This window comes from Rhinichthys klamathensis, unplaced genomic scaffold (assembly GCF_029890125.1).
Source record: "Rhinichthys klamathensis goyatoka isolate OS25496 unplaced genomic scaffold, OSU_Roscu_1.1 h1tg000054l_1, whole genome shotgun sequence".
Lineage (NCBI taxonomy): Eukaryota > Metazoa > Chordata > Actinopteri > Cypriniformes > Leuciscidae > Rhinichthys > Rhinichthys klamathensis.
In genome coordinates, this window is record NW_026606599.1 from 2516912 (window position 1) to 2535624 (window position 18713).

Below are 18713 nucleotides of genomic sequence, written 5' to 3' on the forward strand. Positions count from 1 at the left end.
AATATGCTTAAAAGGACAACAAAAGTCTGAGATACTTTCTGATTGTCAAGCATTGGAACATGTTTATAATGCAGTTATTCTGACACACGTGTGAACTGACATCATTCAACAACTAAATATGAAGTTCAGGCGAACTGGTTAAAAATAATGGAAAAATTCTCAGAAAAGAGAAGTTAGTTCTGAGAAAAGCTCTACTTTGTTTGATAAACTGTTTGTCCATAGAAAGACAATGAAATGTTAGTTTCCAAATATTGTTTGCAATTATTTCTCAATAAGAGAGTCAGAGAGAAAGAGAAGTGATAGAGAAGCTGATTGTGTGTTCGGTCTCTGTTCTCAAGCTCTCTGAGTCTCTGATGGAGAGATTATTTAAAGATACAGCATCATTCAACAATAACTCAAATAAATCATATTTATCTCAACTACTTGAAATAGGAAGAAAGATATTACAACAAAACTAAGCAAAAATACACACATGCATTATCACACAGACAACTGCATCATAAAACTCTTCATCTGATCAACACGTAACAACATCACATTAAATCTGATCAATAAATAATACAATAAGCAGTGATGCTGTGAACTCATAGACTCTCCTACACAACAATCATTATTGTATCCCATCTTCAGCTGAATACATTGCATTAGAAACAGAAAAAAGAAGATTATAGAATATGATCAGATACTCACAGATGAGAGGCAGTGCACTGGAGCCCATACTGACACATTAATCGACTGATTTAACAGCGCTGTGTGTTAAAACACACACTTCCTGTGTTTGAGAGAAGAGATGAGGGAGGAGGAGACAAAACTCTACACGGAAATACACAGATAAAGAAGAGAGAGATCCAGTCTAAGATATTTAGCTGCTAATTTATTCAAGTTAAATATGAAAATCATATTTCCCAGATCCGTTCTGATGGAGATTGTTCTCACTGTTATTTTGTTCGTTCACACAGTCACACACAGAAGACAGACCGTGATTAAAGAGAAATCACCATGTGACATCTAATGTGTGTCTAATGTAACTCTACAACATATCAGTGAATGAAATATACAGCCTTTTTATCATAAAGTTTCGTTCTAAAAACTCAAGTGTTGCTGGTTAAAGGTGTTTCTGTTCCCAGCGCTTCGGCTCTCAGTAAAACAGGATCGACTTGATGAACTGAAGAAATGGTTGGAGAAACAGAATCACAGAAGGCCAGATCTTCTTCAGTGAGGGTTAGGGTTAGTAGTAAGTTAATAAAGTGAACGGGGCCTTTGGAAAATGAGTCCTGACCTTTTAAAAAGTTTCCTCAATGTGTGTTAGCAGACCCTGAACCTGGAGAACATTAGGACCCTGAAACACACAAGCTGCATTTGAAATAGCTTGTTTGTTTAATAAAGCTTGTTTTACATGATGATTTACATAATAAACAAGTAATCCAATGTCATTCAAATCTGTCAGAATCTGAATATTTTCTATCCTATATAGTTTATTAAAAACATACTTTCTGTAATAGAAAGGAGATACAAATCTTCAACTGCCTGCTGTCATGAAAGTGTTTGAAGTAGTAGTAGAAGTAGTAGTAGCATTAGCAGTAGCAGTAGTAGTAGCATTAGCAGTAGCAGTAGTAGTAGCATTAGCAGTAGTAGTAGTAGTAGCATTAGCAGTAACAGTAGTAGTAGCATTAGTAGTAGCAGTAGTAATAGTAGTAGTAGTATAAGTAGTAGTAGCATTAGCAGTAACAGTAGTAGTAGTAGTAGTAGTAGTAGTAGCATTAGCATTAGCAGTAGTAGTAGTAGCAAAATTAGTATTAGTAGTAATGGTAGTAGTAGTAGTAATAGTAGTAGTAGTAGTAGTAGTAGTAGCACCAGTATCAGTAGCAGTAGTAGTAGCAGTAGTAATAGTAGTAGTAGTAGTATTAGTATTAGTATTATTATTAGTAGTAGTAGCAGTAGTAGCTGCACCAGTAGTAGCAGTATCAGTAGTAGTAGTAGTAGTTAGTAGTATGCTGCCACAGAGAATGCTGGGAAATGTTTGGTCACTCAAGCCTATCAGCGGCTGAATGGCCCTGTCCCAAATGGCGTACTTCATGCGGACTTTCGGTCTCGTGGACTTAAATTGCGCGTGCTCGCCGAGTCTACGAGTCCGTAGGCCGTCCCATTTAGCATTTTAACGCTCTGAAGTGTGCTCAGCAGCGCCCCCTTTGTACCCTTGAAGCGGTCTTCTGCATAGATGCAGGCTCCACGCACTTTAACTACCCAGGAATCCTTACGAAAGGCCAATCAGACAACGGATGGGAGGAGATTTCGCTCACGGACTGTTAACATGGCTTTATGATATAGGCGTACATTTTACCAGTTGTTACTTACAGTTTATACAAAGATTATTGACCAGTGGTTGATATCTCAAACATAATAATAGCGTGTTAAATAATACGATCGCATTATGATTCATTACATAAATAGAACCGAATGTCATGGCTTTACTGAGTCATATAAACGTAGTATGAATATTGAAACCTATAAATTTTTCTTAAACTCATTTACATTTTAATTTTGTGTTAAAATTGAACATTATGCATTATTATGTAAAACTGTATTTATCATTTACATAACCATGACATCTATTCTAATGCCCAGGTGGCATATACAATTATAGAACTGTAAAAGCAGGCTGTGTAGTTCACATGGACATAAGATTTGGGAAAATAAAATAAATCCTGTTCTCGGTGCTAAAGACTGTAATTTTTCTTAATGATATTTGTGATATTTTTCTAATAAAGGGACTGATGAGATGACCTTTAAGTTTATTCAGCTTCGACGTCTGAGCTGAGACCTTCTTCCTGTTTCCGGCGTGACGATTGAGTCTGTCCCAAAAATACCTCTCACTGCGCCCTCGCGGACTCGCGCTAAGGGCCCTATAGGTCTGCACTACATGACATCACCGAAGTGTGGACTCTGAGGAAGTCCACAAGCCCGGAGTGTGCCATTTGGGACAGGGCCCATGAGTGTTTTCTGGTAAACTTTTGCCTTGTCCAAATACACACACTTGCGGTCTTGGCCACTTGAGAGCGCGTGCACACGACAGGAAGAAAGTGCGCTAGACTGTCACATGTCTTAAAAATGCCAAAGTGCAGAGTCCTTAAAGGAGAACTCCGGCGCAAAATGAACCTTTGGTCTAATTACACATTGGTACCTAGTCAACCGTTATCTGAGATTTGTTTTCATGATTATCAAATGTAAATAGTTTTATCTCTACAAACAGTTTAGCCTATAAAGCTAGTATAACGCTAGTATATTGGGCATAGTGTAATGACAAATAAAAATCGCTTGTTAATACCACTAACAAGGCTGAAAATAGCCCCACACTAGCACGGTAGCATAATGAGGGTCCCTACCTTCAAACCGAAGCATTGAGAACTTTGTCAGTGTCCAGACAGTTTAATAAGAAGATATTTTAAACATACAGTCAACTTCGCTATTTTCAGCCTTGTTAGTGGTATTAACAAGCGATTTTTATTTGTCATTACACTATGCCCAATATACTAGCGTTATACTAGCTTTATAGGCTAAACTGTTTGTAGAGATAAAACTATTTACATTCGATAATCATGAAAACAAATCTCAGATAACGGTTGACTAGGTACCAATGTGTAATTAGACCAAAGGTTCATTTTGCGCCGGAGTTCTCCTTTAACGCACACTAAACCCACACTATCTCCAATACCACTTCAGAGCAGTTCAAGGCTAAGTGTATCCGACATTTACAACTGTTTTTATCACTTATTTAGAAACACCACAATTTAAAATTTGTCTTCTGTTAGTTAAATAGCGACTACTGAACAGACATGTAGAAGTTTATTTTAAAATGCAAAGTATTGAAAAAATAATAAATAAAAGCTCTTTAAACAAGTGTGTCCCATCGAGTAATCAAAAGTTCTACACACACTTGCAGTCTTTACGCCTACATGAACTCTTGGGCCAAATACAGGAAATACGTCATGCAAGTAAACAAATGGTCAAGTGTATTTGGACAAGGCATTTTTCTCTCTTCTTCATTAACCGGATACATAAAGCGTAAAAACTACATTGACTGTCAGCATTCAGAAATAAATGTATCATGACTGAAAGCAAGTTGCTTCCGCCATTGCTTCCCACTCGTAATTACGACTTTGTGGTGGAGTTCATGTGCGTTCAACTCGTAAATACCATCTTTCTGAGAAGACTTGAACACACCAATAGTCAATGTTTCTACTATCTACTGACACTCACAGGAAATGGACACAAGAACATGTTATGGGCGGAAGGAACATGATCGGGTCGATCCCTCTGACAGTGAGGACAGTGAGCTTGAGGAGAGTCAGGAAGAGAGGATCCCTGAATCAGGCTTGAGAGACAGTCGGGAGGTCAGAGGCCAGTAAGGGGGTCAGGGGTCAGTCAGTAAAGTAATGCGTGTATGCATGTGTATGTGGTTTATACATTTATATGAAATGTGAGAAACATACATGAGGTATTAGATGTAATTAGTATTAGTTTGTTTATCTGATTATTTGAAGTTTGTGATTGGTTGGACAAATTTATATTATCGGGACCCCCAAGCTCCCCAAAAAAATGGGGTGACATGTTTTTTCTCGCAAAATAAAAAGCTTATTTCACGCAGCCGTTATTTTGAAATCGAAAGCGAGGCTCCGGTGGGAAGAAAACCGGAAGTGCCGCCTTTAATCACAGGAGAGTCGCGAATGCGATGCCGTATTTTGTTGTGTTTAATGTAGAAATTAGTTATTCTAAAACTGTACATACATTTCTTTCATACTTTAGACTGTATACAGTGAAATTCATTTATAAATATATATATATATTTTTTAATATAAAATTCCGAAAGTACAAAAAGAAGCAGGAACGAACTATATACATATCCCATGTTGGATATTAACATCCAATAGTGTAAATCGCAGGAGCAGCTTCAGGTTGGTAGTCCAAGGCATTGTTGTTTATCTTTACTTCCGGGGTTCTTCCCACCAGAGCCTCGCTTTCGATTTCAAAATGGCGGCTGTGTGATATAAGCGAATAGAGGGTTGAAACCATGTTCATTTCTCGTCTAAAAGGAAAGTAGTAGGAAAGGTTTAGAAGTGACATCTTTCATCACTTCTAAACAACCCTTCCTCACTGCCCTCCTTTTAGAGGAGAAATTAACATGGTTTTGGATTTCTAAAAAAGGAAAGTCAATGAAAATTACACAGACTTTCTGTGAATCTTTGCTCTTGTGATGATATGTTGAGGTTTATAAAACTAAAGATGAAGAAAAGGCATGAATGTTTCCTCTACTCTGGTTAAAACCGCAGAGCAGAAACAGAGCAGAAGTCAAACCACGACTATGAGCTCAACTCTATTATTAGGCCTGAAGAAATGAGTTGGCTGTGAAAGCACAATCACATTTAAGTAAATTGATGGTTAAGTTTGAATCCCTCCACGGGGTGTCCGGGAAGAGACTTGGTCAGTAGATATTTGGGAATAACTTGTTTATTTGTCTACACATCTCGGATATTAGCAGTTTTCCTTATGGGTTATATAGCCTATATATGTGGTTTTCCATAAAAGAAAAAAACTGAAAAAATATAGATAGGTTTAAACATACATAATAGTGTTTTAAAATTGACAAATGATGAATATTTAAAGAAATACAGACATGAGATTAATAATTAAAGAAAAACAAACTTGCGGATACATTAGAGTAAACCGGAAACAGTTCCCTTTCAAGGGAACTTCGAGCTGCGTCAAACGCTGTGGGAACGCCCCTGCGTTGTGCGTCATGAAGCACGTATGGAATCAGCCCAATGGAGAGACGGAACGTCATAGGCGGGTGACGTCATCGACCAGGAAACTATAAAGCACCCCAAAAACACAAGCGCATCAGCTTCTGTGCCTTCAGTCGCGCTATATGTGAATCTGTCTGAATGTAAACACTGTGTCTGTCTTTAGTATTTGCTAGGCAGGAGTTATCACATTTACACCACACAAACAATTTTGTATGAGAGACTATGGCGAGCGAACGGCATTTAAGAAGTGTGTTCCTCCCTGCTCGCGCTATCTAACGGGCGGGGATACACACGTTCTTTGTGTTGTTTGTTTGGGAGTGCATTATGCCCAGTCAGCTCTCGAGGGGGCTGGCTGCGAGCATTGCGAGCGTCTGCCTTTATGGACGCTCCGCTCCCGCCGGGCGCTCTTTGAGGAGAGTGCTCGGTGCGCGCTCCCCGCGGTTCGAGTCCCGCTTCTGCCGAGGCTGAGCGGCGACGCTTATCGTGGGGATCGCAAATGGATCTTTCAGCGGGGTTAGAGACGGGCTCTGCCTTATCTCTGCCTTTACCTGTTAGATCCAGTGTCTCAGCCCGGTTTGGAAGCACGCTCTGCGGTTTCTTCCGCCCGGGCTGAGGCACCAGTACTGCAACTATCTAACGTTAGTTATAAAAACTAGGAGATAAAAATAGCAGTATTGACGAGGGAGATGTGGAGGACTCGCCACCTAACACTCCCGAAAGCGAAGAGCTCAAGGAGGTTCTCACTCGAGCTGTATCAAAACTAAGCATTGAGTGGCCAGTGGCTAGGCAGGAGTCTGTTATTAAATCTAAGTTAGGTGAAAGATTTCTCCCTTCCCGTGTGCAACCTCCATGCCGGTGCTTGCCGTTTTTTCATGATCTCCATACTGAGGTGTCGAGATTATGGAAGAAGCAGGCTTCTGATATAATTTTAGCCCCCAATCATTCACATATTCAGATTTAGCGGGGGCTAGGTTTTTGAAAAGAAAAGACGGCGCTTTGCCGCGGGTAGAAGAGACGCTTGCGAGCTATCTCTCTTCCGAGGCTGCATTGTCATTCAAAGCACCGGCATTACCTTCCAAGCCATTATGAAATATTTCGGCTTTGTAAAGTGTATTTGGCGGCAGGTCAGGCTGCGTCGTGTCTGCATACAATGTCTATATTGCAGGCATACCAGGCTGATTTGCTAAAGGACGTGAGCGTGAGTGAGGAGGCAGTACTGACGTGGTTCGAGGACTGCGTCAGGCTGCCGATTTGTGGTAAAATTATTTTTTCCAACATGAAACAGAAAGAGAAAGCTTTCTTTTAGATGATCCTCTCTCCCCTGCGGGTTTATTCAGTGACTTAGTTAATACTGTCATTGATAATTTCAGGAAGAAAAGAAGCAGGCAGCAGCTTTTAAAAGGTTTCTTCCATTAAAAGTTCACGTCCACGGGGCTGCTGGGCGGGAGCAGCCCCGGCCGTTCACGAGCTCATCGCATAGGCGCAGCAAAGCAGAGTATCGCGTCTCGCGCTCCCCCTGCTGGACAGTGGGACCAGACGCGGCACTCTCAGCCAAAGCTTTTTGAAAAATAAATATAATATAATAGATATATAAAATATATATATATAATAAAAAAAAAAAAAGCAATAGAACTGGTTTGAGGACAGTTATATTGGCTATGCTGAGGGCGGTCCCCACCGAAGGAGAAAGGTGTTCACCTCTTTTTACGGTGCCCATTCTTCCTCGGTGCCCTCAGGGGCCCGTTCTGCCAACCCCGCCTTCATGCCGGGGCGCAGACGGTCCTGGCGAGCGCTTTCCCGAGGGACGCTCGCCGCCTCTGACACTGAGGGTGGTCCCCATCGAGGGAGAAAGGTGTTCACCTCTTTTTACGGTGCCCATTCTTCCTCGGTGCCCTCAGGGGCCCGTTCTGCCAACCCCGCCTTCATGCCGGGGCGCAGACGGTCCTGGCGAGCGCTTTCCCGAGGGACGCTCGCTGCCTCTGACACTGAGGGTGGTCCCCATCGAGGGAGAAAGGTGTTCACCTCTTTTTACGGTGCCCATTCTTCCTCGGTGCCCTCAGGGGCCCGTTCTGCCAACCCCGCCTTCATGCCGGGGCGTAGACGGTCCCAGCGAGTGCTTTCCCGAGGGACGCTCGCTCCCTCTGAGGAGGGTCTCAGAGCGGTCAAACCAGTTGTTCCCTGCCGGTGCGCCGTTACAGGGCGCTGTGTTTGCTGCTCAAATTACACCAGAGACCAGTCTCGAGAGACTGGTACCCTTAGTAGAATTTGTTTGGCAGAGTGGAAAAGCCTTCCAATAATATCTCAGTGGGTCCTGCAGACAGTAGTAAGAGGTTATGCGATCCAATTTAGGTGTCGTCCACCGAAACTCAGAGGGGTTCTGCCCATAGTGTGGGCCCCGAGCAGGCTCTGGTAATGGAACAAGAGGTGAAAATGCTCCTTCAAAAGGGGGCTATAGAACGGGTTCCTCCTCCCAGTTTGGAGCTAGGTTATTACAACCGATATTTCATCGTTCCAAAGTAGGATGGGGGGTTGCGTCCAATTTTAGATTTGCGCCTATAAAATCGCTCGGTAGGGAAGCTCAATTCAGATGCTCACTATCAAGCAGGTCGTGTCACAAATCAGGTCCGAGGGCTGGTTTGTCACGATAGATCTAAAGGACGCTTACTTCCACATTTCCGTACTTCCACAACACAGGAAGTTCCTGAGGTTTGCCTTCGGGGGCGAGGCATTCCAATATAGGGTTCTTCCGTTCGGTCTAGCTATCTCCCCGTACTTTATGGAGCAGATGGCGGTTCGACATCGAGATGTCGTCTTCGCGCATATCAGGAAGTTGGGGTTGAGGCTGAAGGCGAAGAAAAGTGTTTATCTCCTTCCCTGGAGACCACTTTTCTGGGCGTTGTTTGGGATTAGGTCACCCGCATCGCTTCGATTCTTCAGCCTTGAAACAGTAAAGCTAGGCCAGCTACTCACTGTAAAGCAGTTTCAGAAACTGTTGGGTTTGATGGCAGCAGTGTCCAACGTTATACCTTGGCCTGTTGTACATGAGACCGCTGCGGTGGTGGCCCAGGACCAAGGGATTCTCCCCGAGGGGAAGTCCACTCCGCACGATCAAAGTCACGCGGCGCTGCCTTCGTGCTCTGGTCTTGTGGAAAGAAACTTGGTTCCTATCCAAAGATCCTGTGCTGGGGGCTCTTTGTCGTCGCGTAAAGCTAACGATGGATGCTTCCCTCACAGGGTGGGGGGCGGTCATGAGTGGTCGTCCAGCCCAAGGTCTGTGGCAGGACCATCATCTATCACGGCATATAAATTGTCTAGAGATGTTGGCAGTGTTTCAGGCTCTGAAACACTTCCTAGCAGACCTGAGAGGTCATCATGTGCTAGTTCAGTCAGACAACACGTCGGTGGTCTCTTATTTAAATCGTCAGGGGGGCCTGCGCTCTCGCCGGCTTTACAAGTTGGCCCGTCAGGTCCTCCTGTGGTCCCTAGGGAAGTTACTATCACTGAGAGCAATGTATCTTCCTGGGTATTTGAATGTGGTAGCGGACTCTCTGTCGAGGCAGGGGCCGAGGCCGGGGGAATGGAGACTCCACCCCCGAGGTGGTGGAGCTCCTTTGGTTGAGTTTCGGTCGCGCCGAGGCGGACCTATTCGCTTCCAAGGAGATATCGCACTGTCGTCTGTGGTTCTCCATCATTCATCCAGCCCCTCTGGGGTTGGACGCTATGTGCAGCCGTGGCCGAGGTCACGTCTGTACGCTTTTCCCCCGATTGCTCTGCTACCAGGAGTTCTGGAGAGGGTTCGCCGGGACGGGGTCAGCCTACTATTAGTAGCCCCGTTCTGGCCGGCCCGAGTATGGTTTGCGGACCTGGTTTCTCTCCTGGACGGCTCTCCTTTGGAGCTCCCGGTCAGGAGGGATCTACTCTCTCAGGCGGGCGGCATGATATTTCACCCCCGCCCAGAGTTATGGAAACTGTGGGCTTGGCCTCTGAGGGGGCCCAGCTCTTAGATTCCGGTCTCTCAACCGAGGTTGTTGAGACCATCCTTCACTCCAGAGCTCCATCCACGAGGAAGCTATATGCCTTTGAAGTGAAAACTTTTCACTTCTTGGTATGGAGAACACCTGTAGGACCCAGTTAACTGCCCAGTGGGTGCAGTGCTGGAATTCCTGCAGGAGCGTTTCTCCACAGGGTTATCCCCCTCCACACTAAAGGTGTATGTGGCGGCACTGGCTGCTTACCACGTCCCTTTCAGTGGAGTTTCTCTTGGGAGACACCCGCTTATAACTCGTTTCCTTCGTGGCACTTTGAGGCTGAGGCCAGCAGTTCGTGCCTGGAATTTTCGCCTGGTATGGTTAAGGCTTTTCTATACCCTAGGCCAGGTTATGTTCCTAAGGTCCCTACTAATGTTGTTAGACCTACAGTTCTGCAGGCTTTCTGTCCTCCTCCATTTCTGTCGTCAGACCAGGAGAAACTTAATTTGCTCTGCCCAGTGAGGGCGTTAGACGCTTATGTCCACAGAGCTGCCCTGTGGAGGAAATCAGAACATTTATTTGTATGTTTCGGGCCACCCAGGAAAGGGTGTCCTGCGTCTAATTAGAGAATGAGCAAGTGGGTGGTCGAGGCTATCTCACTTGCTTATGAGTCGGCTGGTCAGCCTTCACCTTTGGCTGTACGAGCCCGCTCTACTAGGAGTATGGCTGCATCCAAAGCTTTATTGTCAGGAGTTTCCCTGAGTGAGGTTTGTGATGCGACTGGATGGTCTTCACTGTGCAGGTGCTCTCGTCCGCTGTGCGCTAGATCTCACATGACGGTCACTTGCTCCTATGGCGACGTGGGTATTCGCGTTCCCACAGCGTTTGACGCAGCTCGAAGTTCCCTTGAAAGGGAACGTCTCGGTTACGTATGTAACCCTAGTTCCCTGATAGGGAACGAGACGCTGCGTCGTTCTGCCATACTCCCGGCATTCCCGTTAAGCGCTCCTTCAGGCCTATCAGAAGCTGATGCGCTTGTGTTTTTGGGGTGCTTTATAGTTTCCTGGTCGATGACGTCACCCGCCTATGACGTTCCGTCTCTCCATTGGGCTGATTCCATACGTGCTTCATGACGCACAACGCAGGGGCGTTCCCACAGCGTTTGACGCAGCGTCTCGTTCCCTATCAGGGAACTAGGGTTACATACGTAACCGAGACGTTTTTCTGTCGGTGAATCTCTCTGGGCTTCATGCGCACCAAGTTATTTACAACTTTAAAATATACCTCAAGAACGAAGACATTGACAATTAAATTACACCAAAACACAGACATCATCAATATACATATCTTAATAAAGTCAATATAAACAACAAAGCATAAAAAATAATATATAACCTAAAATGCAACATCGTTCTCGTGACAATCTCCTATCATTAGCCTTACAAGCTAAGGCACGTTATAACGGCAAAAAAAAATTAATATAGGGCTATTAGACAGGTCAAGTATTGCACATATAATCGCTTAAAGGATTATGTATGATGTACTTACTTTGCATTGACGCACAACACCAGTGAAATGAATAAAAGCACACATTACACAGGCACACGGGTAGTTGAGCTCGGAGAGACTGTGGGCGGGAGGTGTTCCTGCATGTAGATCTGCGAGCGCTGATTGGCTGCTGTGTGTCGATCAATCGCGGCAAAATAAAAAAGATTTAATAAAAAGGTATTATTCTAACAACTAGTTACCTTTTTAACAAGGCCTATTAAACTAAAGACCCTCTCCGACATATTCTCACTACAAGCAAGTGACTCTTCAGTGTTGAGCTGAAAGAAGCCTCTGCAACACGTGAACATGTAAGTGATGTGTTTTGCTGTAAACCTATTTTTAATTTTCTTCCACCCATGGCCTCCGAAAAGTTAGACCCACTTTATAAGAACGGCTGCTTTTGGAAACAACGACTTCTGCTAAAAGGTAGCCTACTGCTAAACGAGAGAAACAGGACTAATATACAGTGGTGGAATGTAACGAAGTACAAATACTTCGTTACTTTACTCAAGTACATTTTTCACATATCTTTACTTTACTTAAGTAGAATCAATAGTGCATACTCATTACTTTTACTTCGTTACATTTTGCAGCAATTATTATACTTTCTACTCCACTACATTTCTACAACGTTCTGTTACATTTTCGTTACATTTTCTGATCAGTTTTCCCCTGCCAAAACGTCATCCTGACCGTCCGTTCGTCGCACGTTTGTCTCACCAGTGAAGTTTGGTTGCCATATCAACCCGGTCACACTAAATGCGTCTCTATAGCACGCAGTGTGTTTATCGTGCAATTTATACGCGGAAATTTGTTTTTACGTGCATAGGACACGCATGGGTAGGTTTAGTAGTGGTGTGGGGTGCGTGTAGCCTATTATATGTTTGGTCAGAGAATGTCTAATTGAAGAGAATTGGCACTGTCTGGTTACTTCCGGTTTCTGGACTGGCTGCAGTAACACGTCTCTGTCCATGCGGGGGCGCTCACAGGCGAGTGCAGAATGAATGGGAGTCTATGGGGTTTCAACCCCAGAAATCCACTTTTCTCAGGATGTCATTTTTTGTCAAGTAATTTGAAAGTTGCTTTCAAAAGGGAGGGCTAAGATAATACACTCAGCTGAAAATTGCATTTTTAAGTTCACTTATCTGTTCTAAAAACCCGTTCAAAAATGTGATGACGTCACATAATAGCAGAGTGCTAGCGTGTTCCGGCCAACAACGGCCTAACCTGTAAGAAATCGAAAGGACATAAGTACTCGTTCATTCGACTTTTGGCCTATAATCTATATTGAACTTGCGGAATCAACAATAAAATCTATGTTGATTCAACGACAAGCAGGAGAAAGAGATACATTTAGCCATTTAGCTCCATAGACTCCCATTCTGCATTCTGCACTCGCCCGCGATCACCTCCAGTGGAATTCTAATGGAACTGCAACCAAGATGATACACAATGGGGCTAAAAGTGCCAAGGCTCTCCGTTAGACGGGCTCTGGTTTGGTTAGGATTAGTATGGCAAGCCAAGAGGTTCAGAATTACGCCATAAATGAATCGCGTTTACAGCCAAACCCCGTCAAATTAAGCTTGATGTGTATATTGCCTAATTGCAAGCTTGTTCAGAAATGGTGAAAAAACAAAACAAAAAAAAACCCGGCTTTTCCATCATTATTGAACATCATTATAGGATTATTAGGTTGAATGAGTTAGGATTAACTGTTTTATTAATCATTAGAATATAGACATTAAGAGAATAAATTGTTATGCAAGTAATTTTACTTTTAATACTTAAAGTACATTTAAAATCAGGTACTTTTTACTTTTTACTTAAGTAGGGTTGTCATTGTGGTACTTCTACTTTCACTAAAGTAAATGTCTCTGGTTAATTGTACTTTTACTTAAGTACTGAGATTCAGTACTTCCTCCACCACTGCTAATACAGCTACAAGAGTTAAAATCACACTGCCTTAGTGGAAACAGTGAAAAAAAAGTGCCATTCTGAACTGAGTTATAAACCTTTTGCATCTATCTTTCTCTTAAAGTTACACAGAGAGATAAAGGCATCATAGTCCAGACCATAGACTGTAAAAAAAGATGGACGACGCCCCTTTGCTCTTTTCCATTGGAGAGAACTGAAGCCGCCAGTGTCCCGATATGGGATATGGCGCTGACATATTGGAACTTGAGTCTGCGCGTTTTCGGGACCAGTCATGCGCAGTCGAGAGCAGGAAGTAAAGCCGTGAAATCAAGGCCCCGCCCTCACTCTCGCGAAATCAATCGCTAGCACACGCCCCTGCACTTTTCTTAAAGAGCAACGTGCAGGTTGAATTTATAACTGAATTAATACTTGATATTGTCTGAAGAGGTCTTTTAAAAACACATATGTAGAAATTACTAATGAAATCTCATTTGATGTAGAGATTTTGATGAAAATGTGCAAGGCTCTGGAATACGCCTTTCCCGCTAGCAACGCGTGATATGACGTAGGCCGAGGCAAACAAGAGCTCGCGGTCAGCTGTAGTTAGAGCGGTAGTGAGAGACAGAGAACGTTTTAGATCGAGTTTTAGAGATGCCATAATGGTAAATTGTTGTGTTTGTGCTGGTTGCACGAATTCCAGCCTGTCTGGACATCGTGTCCATCATTTTCCTTCTAGGAAAAACAAGGCTTTTCGTTCTTGGGTGCGTTTTGTGCAGGTGAAGAGAGCAGACTTCACTGCCGCGTCTGTCACCACACACTCGGTCGTTTGTAACGCACATTTCACTCCGGAGAATTATAGACCTGGAGATTTTTTTGCATCACAGACAGATGGTTTAATTAATACGGATTTGCAAACATTGCATTTTGCTGTCTTGCTCTGCGGTGTTTCCAGTGTGAAGTATTTACACACAGCTCAATGCTATCCTGCTTGCTGTCTGCAAACTGCGGAATGGATTTCCTGAGGGGGGTCTCTGTGTCTCATTGAGCCGCGCCTCCGTTCAGGAAATCCATTCCACAGTTTGCAGCCAGCTAGCAGACTGGCCGGCGGGAATCACTTTGAGTCATTTCAGCAGGATATCGGATATCTGCGCAGGTTGGATCGGGAAAATCCATTACGTGAATTACACTGGTATCTGTCCCGATACCGATACTGGATCGGATCGGCCCCATCCCTACCTGTGGGCCATAGGCATGCTCGTCAACATCGGAGAACTCGGTTTCTTCATTCACATCCATTGTAACCTGAGCTTGAACTTGACCAGACTCCCTCGCCCATCGTCACTTCCGGTTAGTGCTTTATAGACGCGGAAGTTATTTTATCACAATTTATCTCAAAATATCGTTAATGGCTAAATATATATTACTCCAGTTCAGAAAATCTAGTTGTTTTATCATCAACATACACTATGCTATATAGGGGTGTCCAACCTGCATGTTGCTCTTTAAGTGGCCTTGTCTGCTCCGTTCCTCTCCAATGATGTCTGCTGATTGCAGTACCTCGTTAAAATAAGTTAAATACAACTACTAACCACATAGTCATTATGAAAAAAAGTCCGTTGGTGCTTCAGTGATTACTTCACACAGATAACCTGTCAATCACAGCTGTCAATCATGATGTCACAGCACCGTTTATATAGCATCAAATAACTAACTAAAAACTAACTTATTTTAAAAACAAACAATTGAAACAACATCAACGTGATATAAACTACAGTAAATGACAGAAACTATCTTTAGAAAAAAGATAAGTGTAATTTAATTATTTAGTTGGTCTCACGTCCCGTTGAATAACATGGGGAGGCGGGGCTCATGAGCTATACTAGGACCGGTCACCGGGGGGCGATCGAGACGTTTTGGCTTCACTTTTGAGGGCTTGTGTGGCACGCTTGGTCCAGACCAGAGAAAGAGTTGCGACGCTCCCATAGACCGCCATAGGAACTTTGGAATGCGGAAGTAACGCGTGTCGTGGAGCGGCCAATAGTTCCAAACACTGATAGTTTCTCCATTGAACCCCATTAATTTTCAGTGCTTCAGAAGTACGTTCGCTGGTAAATTAATGAAATTACTGTATTTTTTTTTACTTTTACACACATTAGCCGACCTCTCATGAATCTAGTCTGTAGTTATATTTTATGTAGCCAGTTTTAGTAAATGTTTATTGGAAGATAATAGGTTAATTGCAGCGATAGCTTACGTGACCAACACTTCACTAACGTTAGCTAACTGGTAACCTAATGTATATAATATATAATATTTTTAATAATATTTTATATGTATATAAATATGTATGTATATAATATGATATATAGGCTATATATATATATATATATATATATATATATATATATACATAGCCTATATATATTTTTTATATACATACACACACACACAATTCATTTATTTAAATGGGTTAGGGTTATGCATGTGCTTATATGTATTTAGGAACATAGTTAATTCGCTCATTAAAGGTGAACTAAGTAACTTTTTTACCTTAACCGAACAGCTTTGGAGTCATTGCAATGTTTATATTACTGATTTCGTGTTGAATGGTGGTCGTCTCGCACCCCCCTGGTGCCTGTGAGCAGCAAAACCACCCTTGCAACTTTGGGCCGGCGAGCCGCCCAAAGTTAGGAAGTATCGTGTGATATCAGGTCTCGCGAGGTAACGAATTGCTTTACGGCAAAAAAACAGATCTGATAAAATGAGCATCAAACAGAAATAACCCGGCGCCGTATACATGTGGTGTTGGGCGCGCGCAGCTCTTAAAGGGGCCATCCCTTATTTCCACTCGTTACAGCGTCCATCCTACTGAACAGGTACCGGTGTACAGGGGGAGGGGATCCGGGCGTGAGTGCGAGCCATCTCTGCGTGCTATTCACGACAGTACAAGTACTCCACAGCGACTCTAGGGGTAGCTGTTTGACAAAAAAGGAATTCTTACTGAGTGCTGCTTTAACTATCTCTCCGGATTAATTTTATGAAGAATATTTTTCGGTTGAATATTTACCGAACATTGTAGTCGTTGCTTTCTACGTTATGGGAGCAGTCTATTTCCCTCCTAAATTGTTCATTTGTACATGCACAGCATAATTATTTATATTTTTATGTTGGTTGGAGTTCTGAACGGACTGCAGACCTCTTTGCATGATCACGAAGGTAGGCATATCGCTGAATCGGAATTTATAAGCAAGATCACGGGAATCAATAGCCTAATACAGCCCAGTTGTGCTAAAATAAATATCATGAGACGTCCATCATCAGATGAATGACATGGAAAAGTTAAGTTAGAGCCGCTAAAGCCAGTGCTATTACTAACGTTACCCATGCGAACATGAACACTAAGCTTTTCCCTCCAAAAATATAGCCTAAAACTTATCTAAGTTGTCACCCTGCCTCTCCAAATGCAAAACTGACATTAACAAAATGCAATAACAGCTGAAAAAGTACTTGGGTGTGTGTTTTATTTTATATTTACCGTTTAAAAATGCAATCGCTGCTGTCTGTCCATAGAAGAACATGACAGCCCGCGTATGTTTTGGAACTATTGGGGCTTACATGAACCACGTGACAGCCGTCGCGGCGACATCAAAGCGCGTCGCAACTCTTTCTCTCTATGGCTCTGGTCCAGACTAAAGGGACCGGCGCCTCCGGCTCCTTCAAACTCAACAAGAAACAGAGCGAGACCAAGACAAAACCGGCCAAGAAACCCGCTGCCGCTGAGAAGCCCAAAACCAGCCAAGAACCCAAAAAAGGCAAAGGCACCCAAACCCAAAAACAGTGAAACATATAGCCAAAAATAAATAAAGTATTTTTGTTCTATCAAAAAAGCTCTTTTAAGAGCCACCCACTAGTTAATAGTAAAGAGTGTTTTTTCATTGGTCAAAAGTGACATTGGCTTTCATTTATGTTACAAGTGAAACCAAATTAACAGGCCATCTTGTGCAAATGCATTTGGAAATGTTCTGTTTTTGATCAAGTCTGGAGTTTTTATACATAATATATGTTTACATATTTATACAATTAAACTAAACATATTTTGCATCAAGACCGACGTGTTTAACTTCTAATCACACATTATTATTATTATCATCATCATAATCATTATCAAAATAAAGCCACCCTTTAAAAGGAAGCCTAGCGGCATTAAACGATACTACAGCGTGACGTGTTTGAGCCAATAGAAAGGGTGTTTGGAGGGAAGATCACTGATTGGATGGGAATGTTTTCAGACTTCGGCCAATAGGAGACGGGCACGCTTACTTTTATAACTCACCTCACAACGGGCAACTGCATTGTATTTGTTTCTCTCGCTAGTCGAAAACAGAATTTAGTCGCAATGAGTGGAAGAGGTAAAACCGGGGGAAAGGCTCGTGCCAAGGCCAAGACTCGCTCTTCCAGGGCCGGACTGCAGTTCCCCGTCGGCCGTGTTCACAGGCTTCTCCGCAAAGGTAACTATGCCCAGCGCGTCGGTGCCGGAGCTCCGGTGTATTTGGCCGCTGTGCTCGAGTATCTGACCGCTGAGATCCTGGAGTTGGCTGGAAACGCCGCTCGGGACAACAAGAAGACCCGCATCATCCCTCGACACCTGCAGCTGGCGGTGCGCAATGACGAGGAGCTGAACAAGCTTCTGGGTGGCGTGACCATCGCTCAGGGTGGTGTGTTGCCCAACATCCAGGCCGTGCTGCTGCCCAAGAAGACCGAGAAGCCCGCGAAGGCCAAGTAAACTGACGGAAGCTTCTCTGCAAACCAAAGGCTCTTTTAAGAGCCACACAATTTCTCCCTGAGAGAGTCATTTCATTAATCCAATCACTGTTAAAGTGAACTGCCCAGCAAAAAAATAAAATTGAGTTTTTATTCTACGGTGTTAATATTATAAAATAAATAATATAGTGTTCTGAGCCTTTTTAATCGATGTAATCGCTGCATTAGATTGATGTACAAATGGCACTGCACGGATATTTTTTCCCATTGTAGGCTACTGTGAATAAACCGCTTTGGCCTCGTTAAATATTTCGATGCTAAATATTTATAGATTATTTATATATATATATAAATATTTAGCATCGAAATATTTATATATATAATCTAAAAGGAAATGAAAGATGGTTTTAGTGTTATGCTACGACATTTAGTTATATTATTTTGTTCATAGTTATTATAGTTATATATATATATATATATAATTTAGTTATTTTATTTTTATTTAATACATTATGCAGTTAATATTCCTTAAAGGGTTAGTTCGCCCATTTAAGACATGAAGTTGTATGCAATCCTTACCAGCACTATAGTGCATACACACTGACCCACTCTGTTGTCACCTCCCTGGTCAGAGTTCTGGCCGATGGAAGTTTTTCAATAAAGTACTCCCGGTTATTTTCCGGGGCCACAAAACTGTGCGTTTTTACGTGAAAAAATGATT

General features: G+C 42.9%; 2 protein-coding genes across 2 annotated transcripts in view; one reads left to right on the forward strand and one right to left on the reverse strand.

The window, feature by feature from the left end:
* The window catches only part of LOC130083233 (Fc receptor-like protein 5), a 514396-nt gene that overhangs the window by 398202 nt on the left and 97481 nt on the right, over window positions 1-18713 (reverse strand). The gene's annotated exons all lie outside the window — the stretch shown is intronic.
* On the forward strand, window positions 17587-18084 carry LOC130083322 (histone H2A-like). The gene has a single exon (XM_056248340.1). It carries the CDS (start codon window positions 17628-17630, stop codon window positions 18012-18014), a length of 387 nt encoding a protein of 128 aa, XP_056104315.1. The 5' UTR covers window positions 17587-17627; the 3' UTR covers window positions 18015-18084.

Coding starts and splice junctions, on each gene's coding strand:
- LOC130083322 (XM_056248340.1), top strand. CDS start 17,628: ATGAGTGGAAGAGGTAAAACCGGGGGAAAGGCTCGTGCCAAGGCCAAG.